At 37.1% G+C, this 25,038-nt stretch overlaps 2 protein-coding genes across 16 annotated transcripts; both read left to right on the top strand.

The window, feature by feature from the left end:
- Positions 1–2,278: 2,278 nt before the first annotated feature.
- On the top strand, positions 2,279–21,175 carry LOC104236000 (DNA-directed RNA polymerases II, IV and V subunit 8B-like). 10 transcript variants are annotated; one of them, XM_009789840.2, is made up of 6 exons: positions 3,538–3,622; positions 4,824–4,869; positions 17,737–17,845; positions 19,436–19,599; positions 20,207–20,301; positions 20,761–21,175. In XM_009789840.2, the coding sequence occupies exons 3-6, from the start codon at positions 17,773–17,775 to the stop codon at positions 20,870–20,872; spliced, it is 444 nt and encodes a 147-aa protein (XP_009788142.1). In that variant the 5' UTR covers positions 3,538–3,622; positions 4,824–4,869; positions 17,737–17,772; the 3' UTR covers positions 20,873–21,175. The 10 variants fall into 10 exon arrangements, with proteins under 10 accessions (XP_009788137.1, XP_009788139.1, XP_009788138.1 ...); XM_009789841.2 differs by having other exon boundaries at positions 17,740–17,845; XM_070165634.1 differs by lacking the exon at positions 3,538–3,622 and adding an exon at positions 4,687–4,745.
- LOC104236002 (uncharacterized) lies at positions 20,862–24,865 on the top strand. 6 transcript variants are annotated; one of them, XM_070165706.1, is made up of 3 exons: positions 20,862–20,909; positions 22,597–22,904; positions 24,377–24,865. In XM_070165706.1, exon 2 carries the CDS (start codon positions 22,606–22,608, stop codon positions 22,885–22,887), a length of 282 nt encoding a protein of 93 aa, XP_070021807.1. In that variant the 5' UTR covers positions 20,862–20,909; positions 22,597–22,605; the 3' UTR covers positions 22,888–22,904; positions 24,377–24,865. The 6 variants fall into 6 exon arrangements, with proteins under 6 accessions (XP_070021807.1, XP_009788147.1, XP_009788148.1 ...); XM_009789845.2 differs by lacking the exon at positions 20,862–20,909 and adding an exon at positions 22,125–22,208; XM_009789846.2 differs by lacking the exon at positions 20,862–20,909 and adding an exon at positions 22,138–22,208 and having other exon boundaries at positions 22,600–22,904.
- Positions 24,866–25,038: the final 173 nt, after the last annotated feature.

Genomic DNA, 25,038 nt, shown 5'->3' on the forward strand with positions numbered 1-25,038 from the left:
GATAACTTTTGACTTAGAAAATTTGATTATCACTTGGTTTCTCAATAGAACTTGCCGTTTTAAGGGAGACAAATTGAAATTTCGACCAGATTCATTAGGGGAATCTTTCAAAAGGTTATACTCATAAGTGATATTTCAATTGAGCTCATAATAATAAGCAACTAAAGTTTTTAACAAATATTTGAGCATACCTTAAACGAGTTCTTGCTTAATAAATTGTGCCAAAATGACACAGAAATAAAAAATGAGATAATATATTAACAATCTTTTAGCAAAATGATCCAGAGACTATAGTCTGCAAATTAGTTTTATGTTTTTTTTTAAAAAAAAAACTTCTGAATAGTCATTGCTTTGAATTATTGAGTCCAAAGTTTAATAAGATATTCTCATACAGTTTGCAATTTGAGATTGCAAACCATTTTTATGCTCTTTTTTTTTTTTTAAATAAATTTTTTTAGTAGTCGCTGCTTTAATAACCTTCAGCTAATTGGACAACTTTAACTCTTTTTAAATATTTTTGGTATATTTGTTGTTCCGTATTTTCTATGTATAACTAGTTATGTACCAAAGAAATGATATTTCTTTTAATTTTAAATTAAATCCTTGTTCACTATTTCGAGAGTTAAATTTAATAATTCTTGATAAACAATCTGAAATGGAGACTCACTTCCGGTGTTTTGTGTGACAAGAGGGCACCACCGAAACTTAAAGGCAAGTTCTACAGAGTGGTGATCAGACCGACGATGTTGTATGAGACTGAGTGTTGGCCAGTCAAGATCACTCATGTTCTAAATATGAAGGTAGCAGAGATGAGCATGTTGAGATAGATGTGCGGGCACACCAGGTTAGATACGATTAGAAATGAGGTTATTCGAGACAAGGTGGGTGTGGTCCCTATTGAGGACAAGATGCGGGAAGCGCGACTTAGGTGGTTTGGTCATGTGAGGAGGAGGAGGAGGAGCACAAACGCCCCAGTAAGAAAGTGTGAGAAATTGACTTTGGAGGGTCTACGGAGAGGTAGAGGTAGGCCAAAGAAGAGGTGGGGAGAGGTGATTAGGCAAGGCGTGTCGCAACTTCAGCTGACCGAAGACATGACCCTTGGTAGGAATGTATGGAGGTTGAGGATTAGGGTAGTAGAGTAGGTAGTCTAGAGTGTTCATAACAGTAGTACTGACACGCAATCTCGCTTTCTGTTGGTAGTAGGTTTTTATGACTAACCGTTATCTTCTTTCATTGTTGATCACCTTACTATCTTGTTGTCTTTATTCTGCTTTTATACAGCTTTTGGTACTGTCCCTTTTTGTCTATATTTTCATTAATGTGGTGTTTATGCTTTCCTGAGCCGATGGTCTATTGGAAACAACCTCTCTATCCTCACAAGGTAAGGGTAAGGTTTGCGTACATACTACCCTTCCTAGACTCTATAATATGGGATAATACTGGGTATATTGTTGTTGTCGTTGTCTTGATAAACAATCTCTTTTAAAATACAGTATTTCTTTCAAAATTAGTAATGCATGGGTTAGTAATGCAAACATTGGTTTTGCAGATATTATTTTTTACCTGTTGTTTGGTGTGGTGTATTAAAAAATTATAATGCATTGCATAATTTTTAAGAAAAATAATTGTTTACAAAAATGCCCTCCATATTCTCTAGCTTTAAGTGACTTTAAGGATAATTTTATCTTTAACCATACTAATGCATGTATTAATAGCCTTGGTATTACTAATGTCATAATTTTCTATGCATTACTTATACATAGGATAATACCAAGTATGATGTCTAACTAATACAAGTATTAGTTATACACAGGTTGAAAAAATGTACCAACAAAGATATTAGTAATGCACGGAGCTAATGCTTGTATTATTTTTTCTAATACTTCCTGCCAAACGACCCCTTATATGCAATGCTTACGTACTGGTACGTTAGAACATTTTTTTCAGAAATTAATTTTTAAAAAATAATTTTTTAAAAAATACCTTTTAAGGAAATTATTATCAAAGGAAAAAATGACTTAACTCACTTATGAGCGAAAATTATTTTCCTGTATAATCATTTCAACTCTTAACTTCATATTAGTGAATTTAATTCACACTTGCACAAAAGGATGAATAATAATATTAAAATATTTGCATAAAAGCATTATCTAATTTGCTAACATTATTATTATAATAATTATTATTTGTATAAATATTTTGTTGAAAAATATAACGTATCTAGGAAAAATAAGTATTCTGGGTTTGACCAAACGTTCACGAAATGAGATGGAGAGAATTGGAGATTTCTTAAACTTAGAGGAAGTTTGGACAGTTAGATGAAATGCGGGGACGTAATATAGATATTCACGAAATTTGTGTTTGCCAAACAGTTCCTTAGCTACTTCAATGGCTACGACGAGAAATTGGTGGTAGGCGGTTTTCAAATGAAAAAACAATCAATTGCCCCCTAATTATGTACAGTAGTTTATAACTTTATATGAACATTGAGGGATGCTCGCAAAATGTTCGATAAAATTCCTCAACCAATTGTCTTCCAAGAATTTCAAGTACTTATTCCTTCTCTTTGTTTCCGTTTTGGAATTTTGGATAATGCTTGACAATATTTCATTAATAATACTTCCTTCGTTCCAATTTATAAGACTCTTCCTCAATTCAGTAATGTTTTAAAGACTCTTTCATACCATTTTCACCATCTATTGAATTTGAATGCATTCAAAATTTAAACTTTGATGTGATGTTATATCTATCGAACTAACTCGCAATCACTATGTTAGTGTATTATAGACGTGTAATCTCGGTGGGTTGAGTTACTTGGTACTTGTGCATGCAGTAGGTAGCAGGGTCGGTGGAATAGTCGAGGTTACCACAAGGACAATCATTATAAAGAAAAGAAAAAAATTATAGACGTTCAATTAGCATATTAAACACCTTATCAAATCAAACACCTTCATATATTAAATGAAATGGAGGGACTATTAATTTCTGAAACTTAATGTTTGAATTCATTTAATTATTAAAATTTTAACTTTTTTTTCTTTTTGGGAATCGTTGCTATTAAAATTGAAAGTGGATTTAATGTCTTTGTGCCCAATATTGTGGTGTCAAATAAAATGGGACGGAGGATAATAATTATTTAAGTTGGAGCTTTTGAACGCATATTTGTGTTAAGAGTTTATTTATATCTCTTAGATATTTTAAAATTCAAAGTTATTTCTTGTTTGGTAATGAAATGCTTGAGTTTCTTTAAAACTTTTGCTAAATTCAGGCAAGTAATTTCTTGTTGATATTTGTAAAAAAAGCTCTAGTTGGAGCTGGTGCTGATTGTGCAAACTCTAGTCAATAATGCTAGCTAAACTTATTCAAGTGTTTGTGACACAGAACAATGGCAAAAGAGTTGATATGCGACAGTGCAGAGGCTTAAGAAAGAATACAACGGGAGTTCTATCTTTGTATCAACGAATGTTGAGGAGCCAGAATTCCTCTACTGAACTTTGCAGCAAGGGTTTAAAAGAAGGGCTGAGATCTTTGCAGTATCTAATGCTGGCCTCTAGGAGTGATCTCTCCGTACAATTAACGGTCATATTGGTGCTGCTGAATGCTCTTCTCCGTTTTAAGAAAGGTCAGATTCCAATACAAACTTCAGGATAACTATTATTTGAGTCATTTATGATGATCATCTGACCATATTTCCTGTGAGTGCCAATGTTTCTAAATAGCTTTTTTGCATGTGATTATTTCCGATATGTATAAGTTATTTACTCTCATTTAGCTGAACTTGAATTGTACCTGATAAATCATAAGATAAATAAAGAGACATCATACTGATGACAGAAGCAAGATATCTAACTTGCAGAGGACAAAGGTAAGAACTTAAATGCTGGTCAAGAATCTTGAGATAAATGAAACAGACTGAAGATGTCCTGATTCTTAACATCCGTGAGCTGGAGCTGCAATTAGGAATGAGTACACGCGTTTGAGTAAAGCGATTAATTAATTACAAAGTCATCTCTTTTCCAATAGAAACTCTGAATTCACCTATATTGCCGTAGAATCTTTACGCAATTTCAATTATCATCAGCTTAATTTTGTGGTTATCTGTCTTCTTGATTTGGAGACAAACTTGTTTAAGCACTTCAGATTGCTTTTTATGGATGGATCTTCAAGATCTTTTTTAATTATTTTACTTTTATATCGGATCCTCAAGATCATTATTTATTTCTCTCTTACTTTTTATGCAAACAAATTGATGAAAAGATTAATTCCGTATGTTTTAACAAATAAAAGTAGTCCAGCTGCTAGCAAAAAACAGAAAGGGTGAAAAAGAGAATTCAAAATCTGAGTCAATACACAAACACGAGACAATTTTCAATTATGTAAAATTAAAGAAACCAAGGGAGAGAGAAAATTTAAATTTTTCCTGGTTATGTCTAATTGAAATGAGCACAATTCTGGTAGTACAACGTTAACAAACATGTAATGTAAGGACAAGTTTATAATGTATCTTAACAACGATTTGCTTCGCACAGTACAAAACTAAATACATTTCTGTCACACATTTCTTTGATGATTTCTAAGGAAAGGCAGAATTAGGTAAAGAAGTGTAATTATAGATTCTATAGGTGAAGCAAGTGTTAGGTCATAAAAAAGGAGGGAGGTCAGCATAGTTGTAAAAAAAGGAAGAGATAAAACTACAAATACCAGATTCTCAAAATCCTCCTCCAGGTTTCATTTAAGTTCTTCAGGTTCAGAACTCTTCCTAGAAATCATTCTGATCAGTCATCTCAGAGCCTACCTTTTGCTGACACATTTTTTTCTAGCAGGTTTATTCCGGTTTCTCTCAAAGCTCTTCCTCCCCCGTGGAAGCTAGTAAGTTTTGGAGTGTCATTGATTAATTTGGCATTTTCATTTTCTCGTTCGCTCATTTACATCATCTCTATTCAAGTTCCATGTGATTTTCCTCGGAACCTGTGTTGGAACTTTCTGATATACACTTTGTATCCATCTAGCGGAGATCTCTAGATTGTAACATATTTTGACCTATAACAACATTACCAAATAGGTATATACTTTGGTTTGGAAGGAGGATGAGTTTGCAATTTGCTAGTTCTCCTAAAAACATAAAATGCTATGCTTGGGATAGACTTAGCTTTCTTGGGTCGTATCTTAATGTATTAGGAAGCCTTGATTGAATGCTGGATGTCCATAGAGTGAATGTTAAGTCTTAATACATTAATAATACCAAAAAAGTATTATCGGAATCACGTTCTTCTCAAGTTGCGCTGTGTTTAGGGATAAGTTGCTACAAAAATTTCTTTTACAAGAATATTGATATATTGGACTGGTATAACTGAATAAACAAGTTTTCAAGTTGTAGTATTTGAAATTTGGAAGTTCTTTAGCGCAGCAGGTTAACAAAAAAATGACTTTGATAATGGAAAAGCACTAAGAGCATACTGACTTCTCACTGTTTCTTAGTTAGTCTGGTTAAACAAGAAAATGAATTTGTTTCGAGTCATATTGCTGGTCTGTACTGGTATGTATTAAAGTTAATTGCTTTGGATGAAGTAACATAAATCAGTCTTGAAATAAGTTTTGAACACGGATAATTTATGTAAACGTATCGATAACTTTGGAGAAGTGGTGGTGGTGGAAACTTGATGTAGTTGGAAAAAATTTAAAACTGAAGGGCTTTCTGCGCTTTAGTTCTTGTTCTTCTACGTCTATCTAAGTCTGTCGTAATTATATGGATGTTAATTATCGAGGATGGAGGATGGGGTTAGTTGAATATGGACTTTAAAGTTTGCAACAGAGATCAGTCGTTTTCTTCCATGAGCACTAATTTTATCCTGAAATTGATACAAATTTTCTAGTTTTCTCCGAGTTCGAGAACCTCTAGAGTTAGAAAACCAAATTATTGGGTATTGAAATGAAGCAGCTCCAAATAGATTCATATAGCCGACCCAACTAGTCTGGGATTGCATAGTTCTTGTTATTCTCTCTGGTGGGGATGATATTGGGTTCACATGATTTTATCATTGTTCTCTTTGTGCTGGATCCTCAACTTTAGTTTCTTTTGCTTTGAAATTTTGCAGGTTGTTTGAGTTTCTTCCCTTTTCCCTTTTCTTTTATGGTTCTTTTTCCGTTCTCAATAAGATATTGCCTGTAGAATGAACCAGAAAAGTTTGTGAATATAGGTTGGAGTTTGTGTTTAGTTTCTATATAGTTTGGATCTTCTTTTTTTTTTTTTTTTTTTTTTGATAATAGTAACAAATTTTATAAATGGGTAAAGAATTTACAAGAGATTGTGTATGCCCCAATCAGACTCCAAAAGATCTGAGACTGCCTAGCCTATTCTGTTCGATTACATTTCTTCTAGCAAATCTAGTAAAGAATGTACCTCCTTCCTATAGCTCTCTTTGCACGAAAAATGAAATAACAAAAAACAATTAAGCTTAATTTTCTGGTAAGAACTAGGCCTATCTTCAAAAACTCTGGCATTCCTTTCCTTCCATATGATCCACCATTTCTTCAGTTTAATATTTGCCCCTCCATTGTTCAAGCTACTGAGAAGAGATGTGATCACGCCCAATTATGCCTTATAAAAAGGACTAAGCGGTCATTGCAAATATAATCCGGTTTACAAGTTCGGAGTCGAATCCCACAGAGAACTAAGGCTTAGCTACAGTTGTTCAATATCGCTAAGAAACACAAGTCCAAACAATTTCCTAATTATAAAGATTATAATGTTTATTTTTATAACTAACAAATACTAGAAAGCAGTAAAACTATCAATTAACAAGGATAAGGATTGGAGACAAGATTAAGGAGGTCTAGAGTTATGATTTCCCCTATTGTCGGAATCCTTTCCGCTATGTTTTCTATAAATTCGCCTAAGTATTCTCTACCGATCATGAGCGCTTTGACTGTCGTAACTCTCTTCCGAGTAATTACCACAATTTACTAGACACATTCTCCCGAATTACGCTAGTTGGCATTAAGTACGGCTCACTCAGATCGCACCCAAGGTTTCGTTATCCCTAATCCCACCTTTAAACCATTCGTATTGATCCCTCATATACGTTAGGAGTGATGTTGTTCACCAACTACCTAAATATGCACTCTCTCCCGAGTAATACACACTAAATAGGCACAGTCGATTGAGAGCTCTTCAACCAACCACAATAATAACGTAGTTGAACAAATAGAGAAAATACTACAACAAATCTATATTAACGTAACAAGAAAATCATCCTCCAATAGGTTCCATCAAAACCCTAGATAACAAATTAGCTATTCATAATAGTATGCATAACTACAATACTAGAATGCATAACCAATAATGAAAATAGGAAGAAGGAAGTGAAAAACTCGTAGAAGAATTCTCCGCCTTGCTCCTAGTGTGTTCTTGCCTCCTTACGTCAAATCCCCAGTCTCCTTAGCCTCCTTAGGTCTAAATTATGTCAAAAGTATGTCCTCCCCCTTAAAATAACATTTTTACATGTATTTATACCAAGTAGGGTCGGGCCCAGACGAAAATACCTTCTTCCGCGCGAAATAGCACTTTGGCTCTATAAAATTTGCACATGCGCGCCGCATGGGGCGACGCGCCACGCGGTGTGCTTGTGGGGAAGCTAGAGAGCTGGGATGCAGGAAATTTACACAGGCGCGGCGCACGGCGCGCTGCGGTAGTGGGAATTCGCAAAAATGCAAATATGAAAGTTGTAGCCCTTTCAAATAGCTTTCCAGCGATATATTGTGGAGCCCAAACAGAGTTCTGAGCGAAAAGTTATGTGCATTTTACTAGACAATGCGGCCGTATGCCCGCTCGATTCTTCGTTTCGTTCTTAACTATCATCCGTTGATCCCCGAACACGATCCCGGGTTAATTCCTTGGGTTTTTACTCAGATTTCAAAGCTCACTTGAATTCATTCCATAACATCTACATAGCTCGGAATCACTCCTACAAAGCATAAAATACACAATCTAGTGCAAAACACTAGCGATTAAAGCTCAAACTCAATTAAAGTGCAGTAAATTAGAGTGTAATAAGCGACTAAAATACACAATTATAGCCTATTATCAACACCCCACACGTAAACCATTGCTCGTCCTCGAGCAATCAAACTACACTTTATATAGACACGACCTTTTTAAACAATTCTCCTAGCTCATCACACCAAGATTATTTAAAATAGACTAAGCACAAAAGCGTAACATCTTCACCTCAAAATTTGACTCAAAAGTACCACACATTATTCACAACTTACTCACTTACTCTAACATAGAGGTCCACAATATTGTCTTTCCTTCATGAATCAAGTGCCCTCATACAACAAAAGAGAGTAGTTCCACACATAAAAGTTAGGAACAATTACGAACTCAAGATAGAAAGAATTCACTCACTCTTAGAAGTAACATTCATATGCCACAAAAGATGCACCATAGGCTTGCCCGTAGTGTACTACTCTACTAATCGAGTTCATTCAGTCTAGGATCAAGTATGACTTTATTTGGTTGTAATGTAGGCTGCGGGATGAGTAGGATACATTTAGATATAAGAGTGACTACACCTCCCTAAGCACTTTAATACATACATTTTAACATTTAAAATCCCACACTTATGTCAAACTATGACTCCACCTTCACATCAATATACATCCACTCCCAAATTATTTAAGCACAATTACATCAAGAGGTACCACTTATCAATGAATATCTGCACACAATACAACTATTTTTTTTCTTTTCATTTCTTTTTCAATTCAAGGGGCTCTTGCTCTTTCAAATCGGTGCACCTTTCTCTTTATTTCATTAGTTCCACTCAAAAGCCGAACCAACCACCCCACACTTTAGCTTTTACAAAGTTTATAGCAAGTCAAGTGCTCATGAGAGGTTAAAAAGTTCAAATAGATGGTTAATTCAAACAAATGGGTAAGACTTGTAATGTGGTTGCCAAAGAAACAGGATTACATGCTCAAAGGGGTTAATTACGATACATAACAATTAAGCAGGTAAAATATACATATCTGGCTCAACAAAGAAACGCCTATATCACTTCCAAGACTGAACAAAACTACTATTTCGCTTTGCAAACACACAGGGTAAGTTCTAGGCATGCACAGAATAACACCCAAACCTCACACACACATGACACATAACTCATTCAGGATTGGATTCATCAAGACACTCTAGTCAAAGCAGTTAAGTAAAGTTAAGAACATACAATTTAAGGTGCTTATATAAGAGTAAAAAACCGAGCCTAAGTGTCACAACCAAAGGACTTACTATTCTCAAAGCATAACAAAGTCAAGAGATATTGCTTCAATTCAATTCATCTCACACTGCCTCCTACTCCTAAAAAAATTAAAACTAATTACACCCGGTTCAAACAAAACCCTTGGAAAAGAGCCGCGACACAAAGAAAAACCAAGGGAAAATTACTACACTACCTACAAAGAATTTTTTTTTATAATTTTTTTTAGACTTAAATCCCTCAAGAAAAAAAATTAATTAATTAAACTAACACAACTAAAATAGCATAAAAAGACAATCTCCTCATCCCACACTTAAAATTGTGCATTGTCCCCAATGCACGCCATAACTAATAAGAGGGTAAAAGAAACTCCCTGGTAGGCCAAAGGTCGAAGCACTAGCAGCTCATGGGGTACTCAGACTTTTCCCAGGCATGGTCCTTCGTGCGGTACCTCACACTTAGTTCCAACCATCTAGTTTGTTGTTGCATCATTTCAATAGCTTTGCTGTCCATGCTCCTACACAACAACAACAACAACAACGACCCAGTATAATCCCACAAGTGGGGTCTGGGGAGGGTAATATGTACGCAGACCTTACCCCTACCCCGAAGGGTAGAGAGGCTGTTTCCAGGAGACCCTCGGCTCAAAAAAGCAATAGGAGATGATATATTAGTACCATAAAAATGCGTAATAAAAATAACAACAATAACAACAACAATATATAAGAGATATGAAATATGAAATACAGGATACAAAATACGAAATACGAAATAGATGGCTGGTATAGTACAACTAGAAGGGAAAGCCCTGCATCAATAGACGACCAATGACATTCCTAGTCTAACTCCTAACTGGATAGTCTCCCTCTATTGTGCTGTAGAAATATTCACTCTCTCCCCTAACCTACAACCTTAATGCTCGACCTCCATAATTCCCTATCAAGGGCCATGTCCTCAGTAATCCTAAGTCGCGCCATGTCCTGTCTGATCACCTCTCCCCAATACTTCTTAGGTCTTCCTCTACCTCTCCGCGTGCCCACTACAGCCAGTCGCTCACACCTCCTCACCGGTGCATCAGTGCTCCTCCTCTGAATGTGCCCGAACCATCTGAGTCTTACTTCCCGCATCTTGTCCTCCATGGGGGCCACACCCACCTTCTCTCGAATATCTTCATTCCTAATCTTATCCATCCTTGTATGCCCGCACATCCACCTCAACATCCTCATCTCTGCTACTTTCATCTTCTGGATGTGTGAGTTCTTTACCGGCCAACATTCAGTTCCATACAACATGGCAGGCCTAACCACTGCTCTATAAAACTTACCTTTTAGTAACGGTGGCACTTTCTTGTCACACAAGACTCCCGACGCTAACCTCCACTTCATCCACCCCACCCCTATACGGTGTGTGACATCCTCGTCAATCTCCCCGATCCCCTGAATAACCGATCCAAGGTACTTGAAACTACCTCTCTTGGGAATGACTTGAGAGTCAAGCCTCACTTCAACTCCCGCTTCCGTCGGCTCAACTCCAAATTTGCACTCGAGGTATTCCGTCTTCGTCCTACTCAACTTGAAACCTTTAGACTCAAGAGCATGTCTCCAAATCTCTAGCCTCTCGTTGACGCCGCCTCTTGTCTCGTCAATTAGAATAATGTCATCAGCAAATAGCATGCACCATGGAACCTCCCCTTGAATATGATGAGTCAGTGCATCCATCACCAGGGCAAATAGGAATGGGCTGAGCGCAGACCCTTGGTGCAACCCCGTAATAACTGGAAAGTGTTCAGAGTCGCCTCCTACTGTCCTAACCCGAGTCTTAGCTCCCTCATACATGTCTTTAATCACCCTAATATAGTTACTCGGGACCCCTTTATCCTCTAAGCAGCTCCACAAGACCTTCCTAGGCACCTTATCGTACGCTTTCTCCAGATCAATAAACACCATGTGAAGATCCTTCTTCTTATCTCTGTACTGTTCCACCATCCTCCTAATAAGGTGGATAGCTTCTGTGGTAGATCGTCCCGGCATGAACCCGAACTGGTTGTCTGAAATAGACACCGTCCTTCGCACTCTCATTTCTACCACTCTCTCCCAAACTTTCATGGTATGACTTAATAATTTGATGCCCCTATAGTTGTTACAGCTCTGGACATCACCTTTGTTCTTATACAGCGGGACCATTGTACTCCACCTCCACTCTTCAGGCATTCTATTAGTCTTGAATATAACACTAAACAATGCAGTAAGCCATTCCAAGCCTGCTCTACCCACATACCTCCACAGTTCAACCGGAATTTCGTCTGGCCCGGTAGCTCTGCCCCTTCTCATCTTACGCATTGCCTCCATGACTTCATCGATCTCAATGTCCCTACAATTACTTACTTCATGGTGACTGTCGGCATTCTCGATTCCCCAAGTATAGTATCCTGATCCCCTTCTTCACTTAGAAGTTTATGAAAATAGGTCTGCCACCTCCTCTTAATCTGGTCATCTCCCATCAAAACTTTGCCGTCATCATCTTTTATGCACCTCACTTGGTCCAGATCCCGAGTTGTCCTCTCTCTCGCCTTAGCGAGTCGGAATAACTTCTTCTCCCCACCTTTGTTCCTTAGTTCCTCATACAGACGAGCAAAAGCTGTCGTCTTAGCCTCCGTCACTGCCATCTTCGCCTCCTTCCTAGCTACCTTATACCTTTGACTGTTCTCTCTCTTCTCCTCCTCGTCAGTGCTCCCTACTAACCTTAGGTAAGCCGCCTTCTTTGCTTCCACTTTACCTTGGACCACTGCATTCCACCACCAATCTCCTTTGTGTCCACCATAGTGGCCCGTAGATATCCCTAACACCTCTCTCGCCGCCTTTCTTATACAGTCCGTCGTCGTCGACCACATTGTGTTTGCGTCCCCACTACTTCTCCAAGCTCCCATTGCCGATAACCTTCCTTCCAACTCTTTAGCCTTATCCTTAGTTAAGGCGCCCCACCTAATCCTGGGGCGTCCTTGTACTGACCTCTTCTTCCTCCTTATCCTAATACAAATGTCCATCACCAAAAGCCTATGCTGCGTTGAGAGGGTCTCACCTGGGATAACCTTGCAGTCCTCGCACAACCTTCTGTCGCATCTCCTGAGGAGGAGATAGTCAATCTGAGTCTTCGCCACCGAACTTTGGTAAGTAACCAAATGTTCATCCCGCTTCGTAAAACTCGAGTTTGCAATGACTAGATCGAAAGCCTTGGCAAAGTCCAACAGCGCAATGCCCCCTCCGTTCCGCTCTCCGAAACCAAATCCGCCATGCACCTCAGTGTACCCACCTGCAGATAACCCAATATGACCATTGAAATCTCCTCCTATGAATAACCTCTCAGAAGGCGGTATACTACGAACAATCTCATCCAACCCCTCCCAAAATTGCCTTTTAATATCCTCATCCAAGCCTGCTTGTGGTGCGTACGCGCTAACGACATTTAAAGTACCCTCACCCACCACCAACTTAATAGTCATTAGCCTATCATTCACCCGTCTGACCTCCACCACGGACTCCCTAAGATGGCTATCTACCAGGATACCCACTCCATTCTTACCCCTCAGGACACCAGAGTACCACAACTTATACCCATCCACATTTTTCGCCCTCGATCCGACCCACCTAGTCTCCTGGACACACGCTATATTAATCTTCCTCTTCTGCAGGATTTTCGCCAACTCTATGGATTTACTCGTTAGTGAACCTATGTTCCATGACCCGATTCTCAACCTATAGGCTCCCTTGCCCCCTCTACCTCCCCTGCTACCCGACCCACCCCCTGAACCCCACCCCACACTCTGCCCCACCCGAGGACATGCCCTTATTCTATCATCCCAGACTGCAGCCACTACACCTACAACAATCTAGAGAAGACTCGCTAGTACACAACGTACACAAATCAAACTAGAAGGAAACACATGGTAACTAGTATCCTAGTTTAAAGGTTTAACTATTGCGAAGTAAAGTAACAGTAATTTAGCTAACACCAAAAGAGAAACAGTAAAACAGGAGGTACCAATTCCCGATAACAAAACTTGTGGCTGATTTGATGTGCTCGATGTAGTTGTATGCTCCCGCCCACTTCCTACCACCCTTGCTGACACTCGCCCAGGTTGCTCTCCTTAGCCAGTGCTCGTGCGCCCAACTTGTCTCCAATACTCCGAGAATTCCTGAAAACACAGAAAATACCACGACCCAAAAACCAGAAGGAGCTATCGCCGCTACCACTGGTTAGCAAAGAAGCAGAGCAAAACGATTGCTTTTTTTCAATTGAAACAGATGCACCACTAAACTGGGGGAAAAATCAGCTAGATAAATCAAAGTAAAATCAAGTAAGAGAAAAAGATAATAACTTTGATCTGAACAAAGACACAACAGATTCTAAAATCGTTAACCCCTTTTCAACAGGAACAAGATACAGTGAAGAAAAAGAAAAAGGAGCGAACACAGTGAAGAGAGAGAAAGTTGGTCCAGTTTTTCGTCCTTTCCAGATTTATTTTCCTATTGCCTCCAATTTATTTTATTTATATTCAGTGATGAAGAAGAAGTAACAAAATAAGAACACAGAGAAAAATCTAGGATCTGTGATATATCAAGAAATGGAAATGGGAAAGTGGGAATTGAAGATAAAAAATTGACGCTACAAAAATAATACCATTAAAAAAAATAAAAAATAAAAGAAAACAGTAAAGCTGGGTTGCCTCCCAACAAACGCTTGATTGAACGTCGCAGCACGACGTGAATCACTTAAGGCCTCCACTTTGAACTTATGAATTGGACCCCAAGTTTTGATTCTGCTCTATGATCATGCTCCTGGAGCAATACAAATTGTTGCGAGCCAATAATTAAATGATACTTTATGAACTTTTTGGCTTTTAATCGAGGAATGTCACTTTGCCTAGACGGCCTTGAAAATTTCAGAATATAGGGCTCATCTACCTCTTCCTTTGACTCTTGCATTGGCTCATACGGCTTAGTTTCCATTTCACCATCTGAACATAATGTAGAGAAGTGTTTGGAATGAGGTCTAACGCGCTCAAATACATGAACTTCAAGATTTTTAACCTCCTCAACACCAATCACACTAGAGTCAACTAAATTTGTATCTTCAACGTCCCTGGTTGACTCTAGTATTACTTTTTCAACATCGGCATCCTCAAATTCCAGCTGGTTAGAATGTTGGGGTTCTACTTTGGACCCCTCCATTGGCACCTCAATTTCCATCTCTAATGCACACTGCTCCTGGCTACTATCCATAATACTGGCATATTGAGCATTAAAAGCTTCAACTAGTTGACTCACTTGAACCTCCAAGTTGCGAATAGTTGCATCTTGCCTTTGTACCCGCAGTTGTATCTCATCATATTGTTCTACAAGGCACTTTAGCATATCCTCGATCTTTTTCAGGTCATTATCCCTGGTTTTTTGTTCCTATTAACTTCACAAGAAAAAGAAGAACCATCAAAGTTGGGAGAAGATAAGAAATATAAGCACAACCATGAAAGTGACCATCTTGACCACCATACATATCACACACATTCCGCACATAAGATTGAGTTGGTGCACATAACTCGGTCTTGGGAATATTTTGATAATGTTGCCCTGGGTGGTTTCCTCCACCAATATGCATAAGGAGGATCAAAAGTAGAATTCCCAACATCAAAACTCTCATAATTCCAAGATTTTATGTCTCTCAAGTCAAAAATAAAAAATAAACAAATACAAGAAAACAAAAATAAAAGTTCAAACTTGCAACCTAAAAATATGTACACCTACAACTACACCGTTAGTTCTCCGGCAACGGCGCCAAATTTGATCACGCCCAACTATGCCTTATAAAAAGGACTAAGCGGTCGTTGCAAATATAATCCGGTTTATAAGTCCGCAGTCGAATCCCATAGGGAACTAAGGCTTAGCTACAGTTGTTCAATATCGCTAAGAAACACAAGTCCAAATAATTTCCTAATTATAAAGATTATAATGTTTATTTTTATCTAATTAACTAACAAATACTAGAAAGCAGTAAAACTATCAATTAACAAGGATAAGGATTGGAGACAAGATTAAGGAGGTCTAGAGTTATGATTTCCCCTATTGTCGGAATCCTTTATGCTACATTTTCTATAAATTCGCCTAAGTATTCTCTATCGATCATGAGCGCTCTAACTGTCGTAACTCTCTCCCGAGTAATTACCTCAATTTACTAGACATATTCTTCCGAATTACGCTAGTTGGCATTAAGTACGGCTCACTCGGATCGCACCCAAGGTTTCGTTATCCCTAATCCCACTTTTAAACCCTTCGTATTGATCCCTCATATACGTTAGGAGTGATGTTGTTCAACAACTACCTAAATATGCACTCTCTCCCGAGTAATACACACTAAATAGGCACAGTCGATTGAGAGCTCTTCAACCAACCACAATAATAACGTAGTTGAACAAATAGAGAAAATACTACATCAAATCAAATCTATATTAACGTAACAGGAGAATCATCCTCCAATAGGTTCCATCAAAACCCTAGATAACAAATTAGCTATTCATAATAGTATGCATAACTACAATACTTGAATTCATAACCAATAATGAAAATAGGAAGAAAGAAGTGAAAAACTCGTAGAAGAATTCTCCGCCTTGCTCCTAGTGTGTTCTTGCCTCCTTAGGCCGAATCCCTAGTCTCCTTAGCCTCCTTAGGTCTAAATTATGTCAAAAGTATGTCTTCCCCCTTAAAATAGCGTTTTTACATGTATTTATACCAAGTAGGGTCGGGCCCAGACGAAAATACCTTCTCCCGCGCGAAGTAGGACTCTGGCTCTGTAAAATTTGCACAGGTGCGCTGCATGGGGCGACGCGCCACGCGGCGTGCTTGTGGGGAAGTTCAGAGAGCTGATTCTAACAGGTTGCAGGAAATTTCCATAGGCGCGGCGCATGGTGCGGCGGGGAATTCGCAAAAATGCAAAACATGAATGTTGTAGCCCTTTCAAATAGCTTTTCAACGATATATTGTGGAGCCCAAACGAAGTTCTGAGCGAAAAGTTATGTGCATTTTACTAGACAATGCGCCATATGCCCGCTCGATTCTCCGTTTCGTTCTTAACTATCATCCGTTGATCCCCGAACACGATCCCGGCTTAATTCCTTAGGCTTTTACTCAGACTTCAAAGCTCTAAATCACTTGAATTCATTCCATAACATCTACATAGCTCGGAATCATTCCTACAAGGCATAAAATACACAATCTAATGCAAAACACTAGCGATTATAGCTCAAACTCAATTAAAGTGTAGTATATTAAAATGTAATAAGTGACTAAAATACGCAATTATAGCCTATTATCAAGATGCAGTGTTATTGGGCATTGTCCAGGAGATTCCAGCCTGATTGAGATAGAAATGCCAAAGTTGAGTAGTGACTGAACAGTGTATAAAGAGATGGGAAACTGACTCCCCATCTTTGCCACATAGACTGCACTTAGCATGTAGCTGAATTCCTCTCCTAATAAGATTATCCTGAGTTAGAACAGCTTCCCTTGCTACTAACCATGTGAAGCATAAGACTTTTGTGGGCGCCCTGACCCTCCAAATTTGTTTCCATGGCCATCCTTGAGTAGGATTAGGAGTATTGTTGATGAAGTGATAAGCAGATTTCACTGAAAAGGATCCTGATTTGTGACCCTTCCACATTAAAGTATCTTCCTCTTCTGTGAGACCTTGGAAAGTTTCTAAGGTCTCCCAGAAATCTGCCACACTTTGCAACTCCAAGTTATTTAAGTTCCTTCTGAAAACAATGTTCCACCCATGTGTGGATTTTGCTTCTGCTACTGAAATTCTTGGATTCGTAGCAATGTTATACAAGTTTGGAAACTGATCTTTCAGAGGAGTGTGCCCAAACCATGTGTCACACCAGAAGAGAACTCTTCTTCCATTTCCAACCTTGATGCTAGAACTCTTGTATGTAGTTTGGATCTTATCTGTCTGAAGATTGTAAAGCTTCCACCTCATGATCCATTCTTTGCGAAGATTCCCTGAGTTGTGCATATTTTCTTGTTCTTTAGATTTCCCACTATATTTACTCTTTTAGGTACTCTTAGTCAGTTATTCAATAAACTTTTAGATGTTTGCCTTCAGAAAGACATCCTGATTTCTGAGTTTAGTTGTAGGACATTTTTGACTTGTTGACCTTTTTTTTTCTCCCACCCTTCTCAGACCTCACTTGTAGGATCACACTGGGTATGTTGTTGTTGTTGTTGACCTTTTTTTCTCTTTCCTTTTTTTTGGGGATTGAAAGTTTGAAATTCAGAAAACCAATTTATGCTCCCCTCCCCCAACCCCCCCAAAAAAAAAAAAGCAAAAGAAAAGAATAAAAGAAAATAGCTGTATTTTTTTTGTTGCAAAATCCAGGTTTCTCATAGCTAACGCAAAGATCATAATCCTCCTTTATATCCTTTTTGTGTAGTAGGTTAATTTTCTGTTTGGAGGGTTTGCTGTGAAAATGGATGCTTTTCACTTTGATGACGTTATCAAGGTTCATAAGGTGAATTTTAATGGCAGTAAGTATGACAAAGGTACTATCTCTTTGATTGCTCCATACAATCTTGATACCATTCACAGTGGTTTGGAACCAGGTGGTGCTAGGATGATTGTTGGTCTCCAAGCACACCCTCTGTCTCTATATTGTTTCATTCTTCTCGTGGGATTTCATTTTTATTTTTTTCCCTTGGTTATGGGTAAGATGCAGAGAGTAATCAGGAAGGGTGTGATATCTCCTACCAGATATGCTGCATTACAAGTTGGGCTGCATTGTTACTTTATGGTGAATAGAGTTCATTTAGATGCCATTTAGGCTCATTATTAAACTGTGGACACTCTTAATGCATGCGGAAAATCTAATGATCTTATAGCTTGGTGATGTACTTTATTTGAAGGGATTTAGATGAAAAAAGCATACAATGAAAATGTCATAGTATATTTTGGTAAGGAGAGTTTTATATCAAAAACGATTTCATGTTTTTAGTAGCTTTTGAAGGGATTAGTGCAATTGCAATGGAATCTTATTACCGATGCAATAACCAAAAAGTTTTCACCACGAGCTGACAAAACCTCCTTCAGCCTTCTCTCATGTATTCCTTTTCTCGTGTTTTTTGTCCACAGAGTTTGGAGTTTGGAATCTGGAATTACTGATGAAATTTTTTGCTTGCTCATAATCTATTGATCTTTATTTAGTGGATGATTATCATGGCTTCCAGTGTCTAAAGCTGGTATCATATTAAAATTTTACATTCTTTTTGAGAAACAGAAAATATTGATGTTGGTGAGTAGTTGAGTACCATGATAGAAACCTGGTGCATGTCTGGTAGTGACTGAATCTCGTAGCTCCTCTCCAAGAACAAGAATGGTACTCCCTCTGTTCCAATTTATGTGAACCTATTTCCTTTTTGGTCCGTTCCAAAAAGAATGAACCCTTTCTAAATTTGGTAACAATTTAGCTTAAAGTTACAACTTTACCCTTAATGAGAAGCTTTTATAACCACACAAATACTCTGGGCCCCATTTGGACTTGTTTAGGACCACAAATTCCAAAAGTCTTTATTTTTTTCTTAAACTCCGTGCCCAGTCAAACAGGTTCACATAAATTGGAACGGAGGGAGTATATCAGTTTGTGGTGTTTTGATAAAAGGATGGCTTTTTGGAAGAGAAGAGAAGTAGAAAAATGGTTGTTTTTAATGTATAAAGTTTCTAATGCATAATTTGCAATACTAAATCTGAAGGCGATGCTTTCTGAAATATATAAATAATTAAGTAGATCAGTCTGTAGTTAGAAGAAAAGGTTATTTAGTTTGGACTTTTGCAGACAAAAATCAGGATAATCCATAATTTATTGGTTTCTATGTGAACTTTTTCCAATCCACATTTGCTGGCTGTTTGTTTTTAAACTAAAATATGATGTGGTTCTAGATTCCTACAGTGATGTAAATTAATATAGAGGAGCGTTACGTGTGCTTTTTGCTGTCTAGAGTACATTTCTTCTGATTTATTTTGGGGGTGCATTGGGATTTTGGTAAGGCGATAAAATGGTTTCATCGACTCTGTTGATTGATCAGCTGTTGCATTTCTATGTAATTGGTCCTTTAACTGAAGCTTCTCAATTTCTTCAGTTTCTCGCATAGAAGCAGAAAGTCAAGATGGAAACACATTTTGCCAGCTAGTGATCATCCGAGAGTTATATTCTGTTCATCCGAATGAATTGTATAGGATGGTTATTTCAGAGGTAGACAAAGACAATCCTGATGAGTCAGATTTTGCTGGCTATCTTCCTGAGGTATCTGTCCCATTTACTTATTGAGATGCATCTGCATCTTTTTCTTTAATTATCTTGCAAAGTGTCATCTGATGGCCAAGAAAATTTTGGGTATACGCTCTACGAATTTTTTTTGTGGGGACAAGAAAACTGGTCCTCATCTGAAGAGTCCTAATATGCTCTATGATTTGTTAATCTCAAACCTTTTATTTTCAGATCTCAGCACAGATTGCTTGCTGAGTTCATATACATATTTGGCGATGAATTCATAATTTTGACCTTGTACAATAGACCCTTGTGGTCCAGTCCTTTCCCGGACCCCGCACATAGCGGAGCTTAGTGCACTGGACTGCCCTTTTAGTTCAACGGTCTCAAAGGCTAAGATTGAAGCAGCTTTTGATTATAAAGCCATGTGGTCGGTTTTCATTTTCTTGACTTCTTGGAGTGGCCAAATATCCTTATTTCCTTATTAACCATTCAAGAAAATACTGGAAGCATGTTTGCGGTGTAAATCTTTTTTTATTACCTCAAGGCTTTTGACAATTTTAAAGTGTAGTTCAGAGTTGTGGCTGCGCCTTTTAGATTGCCTAAACTTACTCTATGCCTTTTTTATTTTCTTCAATTGCAGGGAAAGCAGAAATCACCTGCGGACCAATTCGAATTCATCATGCAAGGGAAAGTGTATAATGTCTCAACGGATACATCAGGATCTGACACTAAAGCGTATGTAGTATATTCTACTTGCCCCACTTCTTCATAACTTCTATGAAATTGCTAGCTAGTTTCAACTTTCAAGATGTTCTGTGGATTGAAGAAAGAAGAGCCAAAAAACATAAGAGGAATTGACAGATGCATTACCTTCTTTATTTCCCTCATGTCTATTTTCTTCTGTTCTATAAGTTTGGGAGTAATTTGCCATTTATCTGCTCTTGGTTGTCTTATCCTATTGTCACTGAACAAACAACTCCAAACCTTGGCCTTTGTTCAATTATGTGGTAAACTGAAAGCTCCCCGTGGATCCCGTTGTAGTTTAAAGGATGCTAATGGTACATTTTATGGCCTTTCATGAGGATAAGCTTGTCATAGCATCATTATTGTTCCGCATATTCTCAAAGGTTAAGCTTAGAGATCCAAATCTTTAGACGATCTATTAATAATTTGTATCTTCTCTTTTGTGTTCAGAGTGGTTCATATCTCCTTTGGTGGACTTCAGTTTATGCTGAAAAGTGACCCAGCCAAGTTGCAAAGGTTTAAGCGGGGCCAGAGGATCCTTCTTCTTATGACGAAGCTGTGAAAGCGGTTGTGCTGCTGCAGTGGGAGCCTCAAGTGCAGTGAGTTTCAGATACCGAATGCCTAAACAAAACAAAAAACTTGGAGTGCAATTTCATGTCAAGTGAAGAGACATTCATTTTATTTTCCTTCATATGTTGGGGGTAGATGGGCTGTTTTAGAGGGTAGCAAGAGACCCTTCTGGCCAGAATTGCGCTTATTCCGTTGATTATATTACTTGTTTCTCTATTTGAAACCTTTATTTTTGACTCAAAACAAATCTTATTGATATTTTAATCTGCATCTTTAAGGCAGATCATTGCACAAATTTCAGATTCGCCATTTTCAGTGAACTCCTAAACAAAAGCAATCAAATATTATGAACTAAAAGAGGGACTTTTCGACAATTACTCCCTTTGTCTCGTTTTGTTTGATGTAGTTTTCGTTTTAGTTCGTCATCTCTTTCCTCGAATTGTATACTTTGTCAATTTCAAACTTCAAGTTAATACATAACAATTCTATTATATTATTACTTTGAATTTGATCTGGCATCCTTAATATTACTTGTATAGTTGTATCTACCACATTCAAATGTAATGAACTGTTCAATTTTTCTCCTAAAAGTCAAAGCATGCCATATAATATTGGATGAAAATTGCAAATATTTTTGGATAAATAGATTCTAAGGGGTAAATTCTTTTTATTCTCAGGTGATCAACCAAATAATGTGAATGAAGAGCTGAAAATTTGGAATACTTTTTACTCTAAGTCCTATTTTGTGTTAATGTAATACTTTGTTCTAACACTGTTCTTCACCCTATCTAATGTATTTTATAGTTCAAAAATATATTTGATGTAATAATAATAATAATGATTATGGATTTATGGTGGTGATGGTAATGGTAACTATGGTAAAATAAAAGTAATAAAAATGCTAAATTATACACAAATGCATGAGAATAAAATATGTTTGCGTCATTATTTTTCTGATATACAAGTATTTTTTGTAACAGACATTTTTCTAGTAGTATTCTATAAAATTCATAGTTAGCTTTCACATTCTTTTCAATTTTTGTTATTTATAAATATTTGATTTGTTTCAAAATGTCATATACGTGTTCAATAGATACATACCAAACAGCATATGGTGTTTAATAAGTCAGATCTAAGTTAAGGTATCTAAACAAAAAATAAAGCCAAATTTAGGGGGTCGTTGATGCATGTGGTCGAAATTTGGGGAGAGTTGGGCTTTTATGTCAAACTACGGGGAAGAAGTATAATTTTCAAAACTTTGGCTGCAGACGTAAATAAACGCTTTCCGTTTACAAAATACAGTTCTCTAAGCTTCAATAAAATTGCCGGTAAGCTATTCTCAGATTTTGTCAGTTTGCAATATAAACAAATTCTTCTTGGTTGGTATCCAATTCCTGAAGATATATATAGAATAGTTACTAATTCTAATTCTCTTTCTGCAACCAACATCAGCATTGAGTACTGCCCGCAAACTGTTTGATGAAATTCCTAGTCCAATGTGTCTCCTTCAATCGTTAAATACTTGTTATTTAATTGATTTTTTTTGATTTTGGACCAAAATAAATTGCGGGTATGCTGCATTTTGTTTTAATCCTTGGAAATAATTGAATTTCTATTAAATTATTTTTTGCTCAATATTGGGATAAAAAGTTTTTTTTTTTACATGTGGGAATTGAGCTAAATATTATGGAAATTTACTCAAGTTTTTTGTGACAGAAGAGAGAAATGGCAAGAGGGTTGATATGGGCTACAGCAGAAGACTTGGCAAAGAATAGAGGAAGAGTTCTGTCTTTGTACAGGCAAATCTTGAGGAGCCTTAACTCACCTGCTTTGCCACTCAACTTAGCAGCTAGGCTTCAAAAGAAAGCTGAGGTTCGTGCCATGTTCATGTTGGGTTCCGAGGAACGATCCCTTCACAACATTCAAGATCTTATTGATGCTGCTGAATACTCTCTTTCCCTATTAAGAAGAGGAGAAATTCCAAAACACATTCAAGTTTATCAATAAGTCGGTCCAATTTTCTTGTGAGTATAAACCTCGTCGAAGAATCTTCTGCATGTGCTTTATTCCCTATATGCATATGTAGTATGTTTTTTTTTCTTGTCAGAACATATTCATTATGTACTGTTTCATTCAGCTGAACTTGAAGTCTTAGTTTTATTTCTTGCAAAGTGGTTCCTTTCGAAGTTCCAATTTCCGAATGATGAAAAATAAAGCAACTTTCTTATGACAAGAACAAGATATATAATGTGCAGAAGATTAATATTTAAGGGTTGGACAAGAATTGCAAGACATGACAGCTATTGAATACGTAATAATTCCGAATATTTGCCCAGTAGATCTCAATTTTTTGATAAAATAAAACCTGAAAGATCTCATTAGTGTTTCAAAAGCTAATGGCAAGTCTATTTTGGTTTTATGCTTGGAATAGCTATAGCCCATAGGCATGTTACCCTTAGACCTGCTGTTTTAATTGGAGGCTTGAAGCAATTTTGTTTTTATTTTTATAATTTAGGGGTCTTCTCTTGCAATCAGATTAACTCGTTTAGAGAAAGTCTTCATATTTTAGTCACGGTTTTGCAGTAGATAAACTCATAAAAGTATAGCATGGTGGAAAAAAATTTAGCATGTTTTGGAAAATGCTGACAAGATGATCAAATGCATGCAAATAACTAAGTACACTAAAATTTCGGTTATCAACGTAAGCTCCCAAGCAGATAAACTCATTGGAAATTTTATGCATTTGAACTATATCAGGATTTGCCGGGCAAAGAGGGGCAGTTGTAAGCACGTGATTTTTGCCCTATATGAGAATTACTCCCAAAAAATTCAAAAAATAAAATAATTTTTCTTGGTGTGCAATTTTTGTGATATTTTGTGTAACTATTTGTATGTTTGTCTATACATGTTTATTTGTTAAATTAATAAAAAAATACAAAAATAGGCATCTTTTGCATTTTTAGCATTTAATGTCCAAATGAACAATTTTATGCTTAATTATTACTTAATTGTGCGTTAATTGTTATTGGAAGTTAATTTGCGCTTTTATAACTTAATTTAGTTCTTAATAATAATTTAAGTACTTTTATAATTTAGTTTTAGAAAAATAAAAGAAGAAAAGAGAACAAAAATACAAAGAAAAATCGGATTGGGCCACTTCTTCAATTTCAAACCACAGGCCCAAATAATTGCCCAACTTTCCCCATGACCCGGTCCGTTTCAAACCGGGTCGATCCGGTCCGCTCCAGCGAAAAGGAGGTGCGACAATAGTTTCTGGCAACCTAATAATAATTATCTTCTAATGGCTTCGTTAAGTTATAGTAGCATTTACCTGAATTTGAATCAAGAGCCGCGTGTAAGAATATTCTTGTGCAGGACTCTAATAAAATGATGGCGACAGTTCCTTTATTTTCTCTCTTTCAGGGTTAGTTACATGATTTATTTCTTGCAATTTGCAACATATCATTGACTTCGAGATACTGACGTGTTCAAACAGGTTTGACCCAGCTTACATTGATATCTGTTGCAACTTAAAAGTCTTGTTGAAGATTTCACTTGAGCAGCGTGGGTGTTAAGCTTCTCCCAAGTGGTATCAGCATCCTGTAAATTGTTGGTAGAAATAGATGGTTGACCATTGATGGAGGGAGATGATCTATGACATTATTCTTCTAGAGTCCATTCACATGAGGATAGCAGTGTGCTACTTAATTATAGAGAATAACATTCCTTTCAGTTATTGAATTACTGAGATAGAGAATAACATTCCTTGTTCCTGCAGATGTTTACATATGAGAAAACAAAGAGAAATTTCATTTAATCATGCATCAATTTTGGGGGTGGGGGTGGGGGTAGTATCATGGATATCATAGTAACTAATTGAGATATTTCTCAACTTCTCATGTAACTTTCATTCTTCTATTCTGTGCTGTTAAAGTGAGACAGATGAGTTTATGTGCATTCAAGATTAGACTTTTGCTTTGCTTGATACCTGACTCAACTGCTTTCTGATGGAAAAATGAATAATTGATAGAGATGCAGTGGTTGTGGGAAATTGGAATAAGGCAATGGCATCTAAGTTCAGAGCCTTACTTTAAAAGAGCACATAAAAATTGCTTGAAAAGACAAAATATGAAAATAAAATTAAATAAAGGTCCTCCG

This window comes from Nicotiana sylvestris, chromosome 1 (genome assembly GCF_000393655.2).
Source record: "Nicotiana sylvestris chromosome 1, ASM39365v2, whole genome shotgun sequence".
Taxonomy (NCBI): domain Eukaryota; kingdom Viridiplantae; phylum Streptophyta; class Magnoliopsida; order Solanales; family Solanaceae; genus Nicotiana; species Nicotiana sylvestris.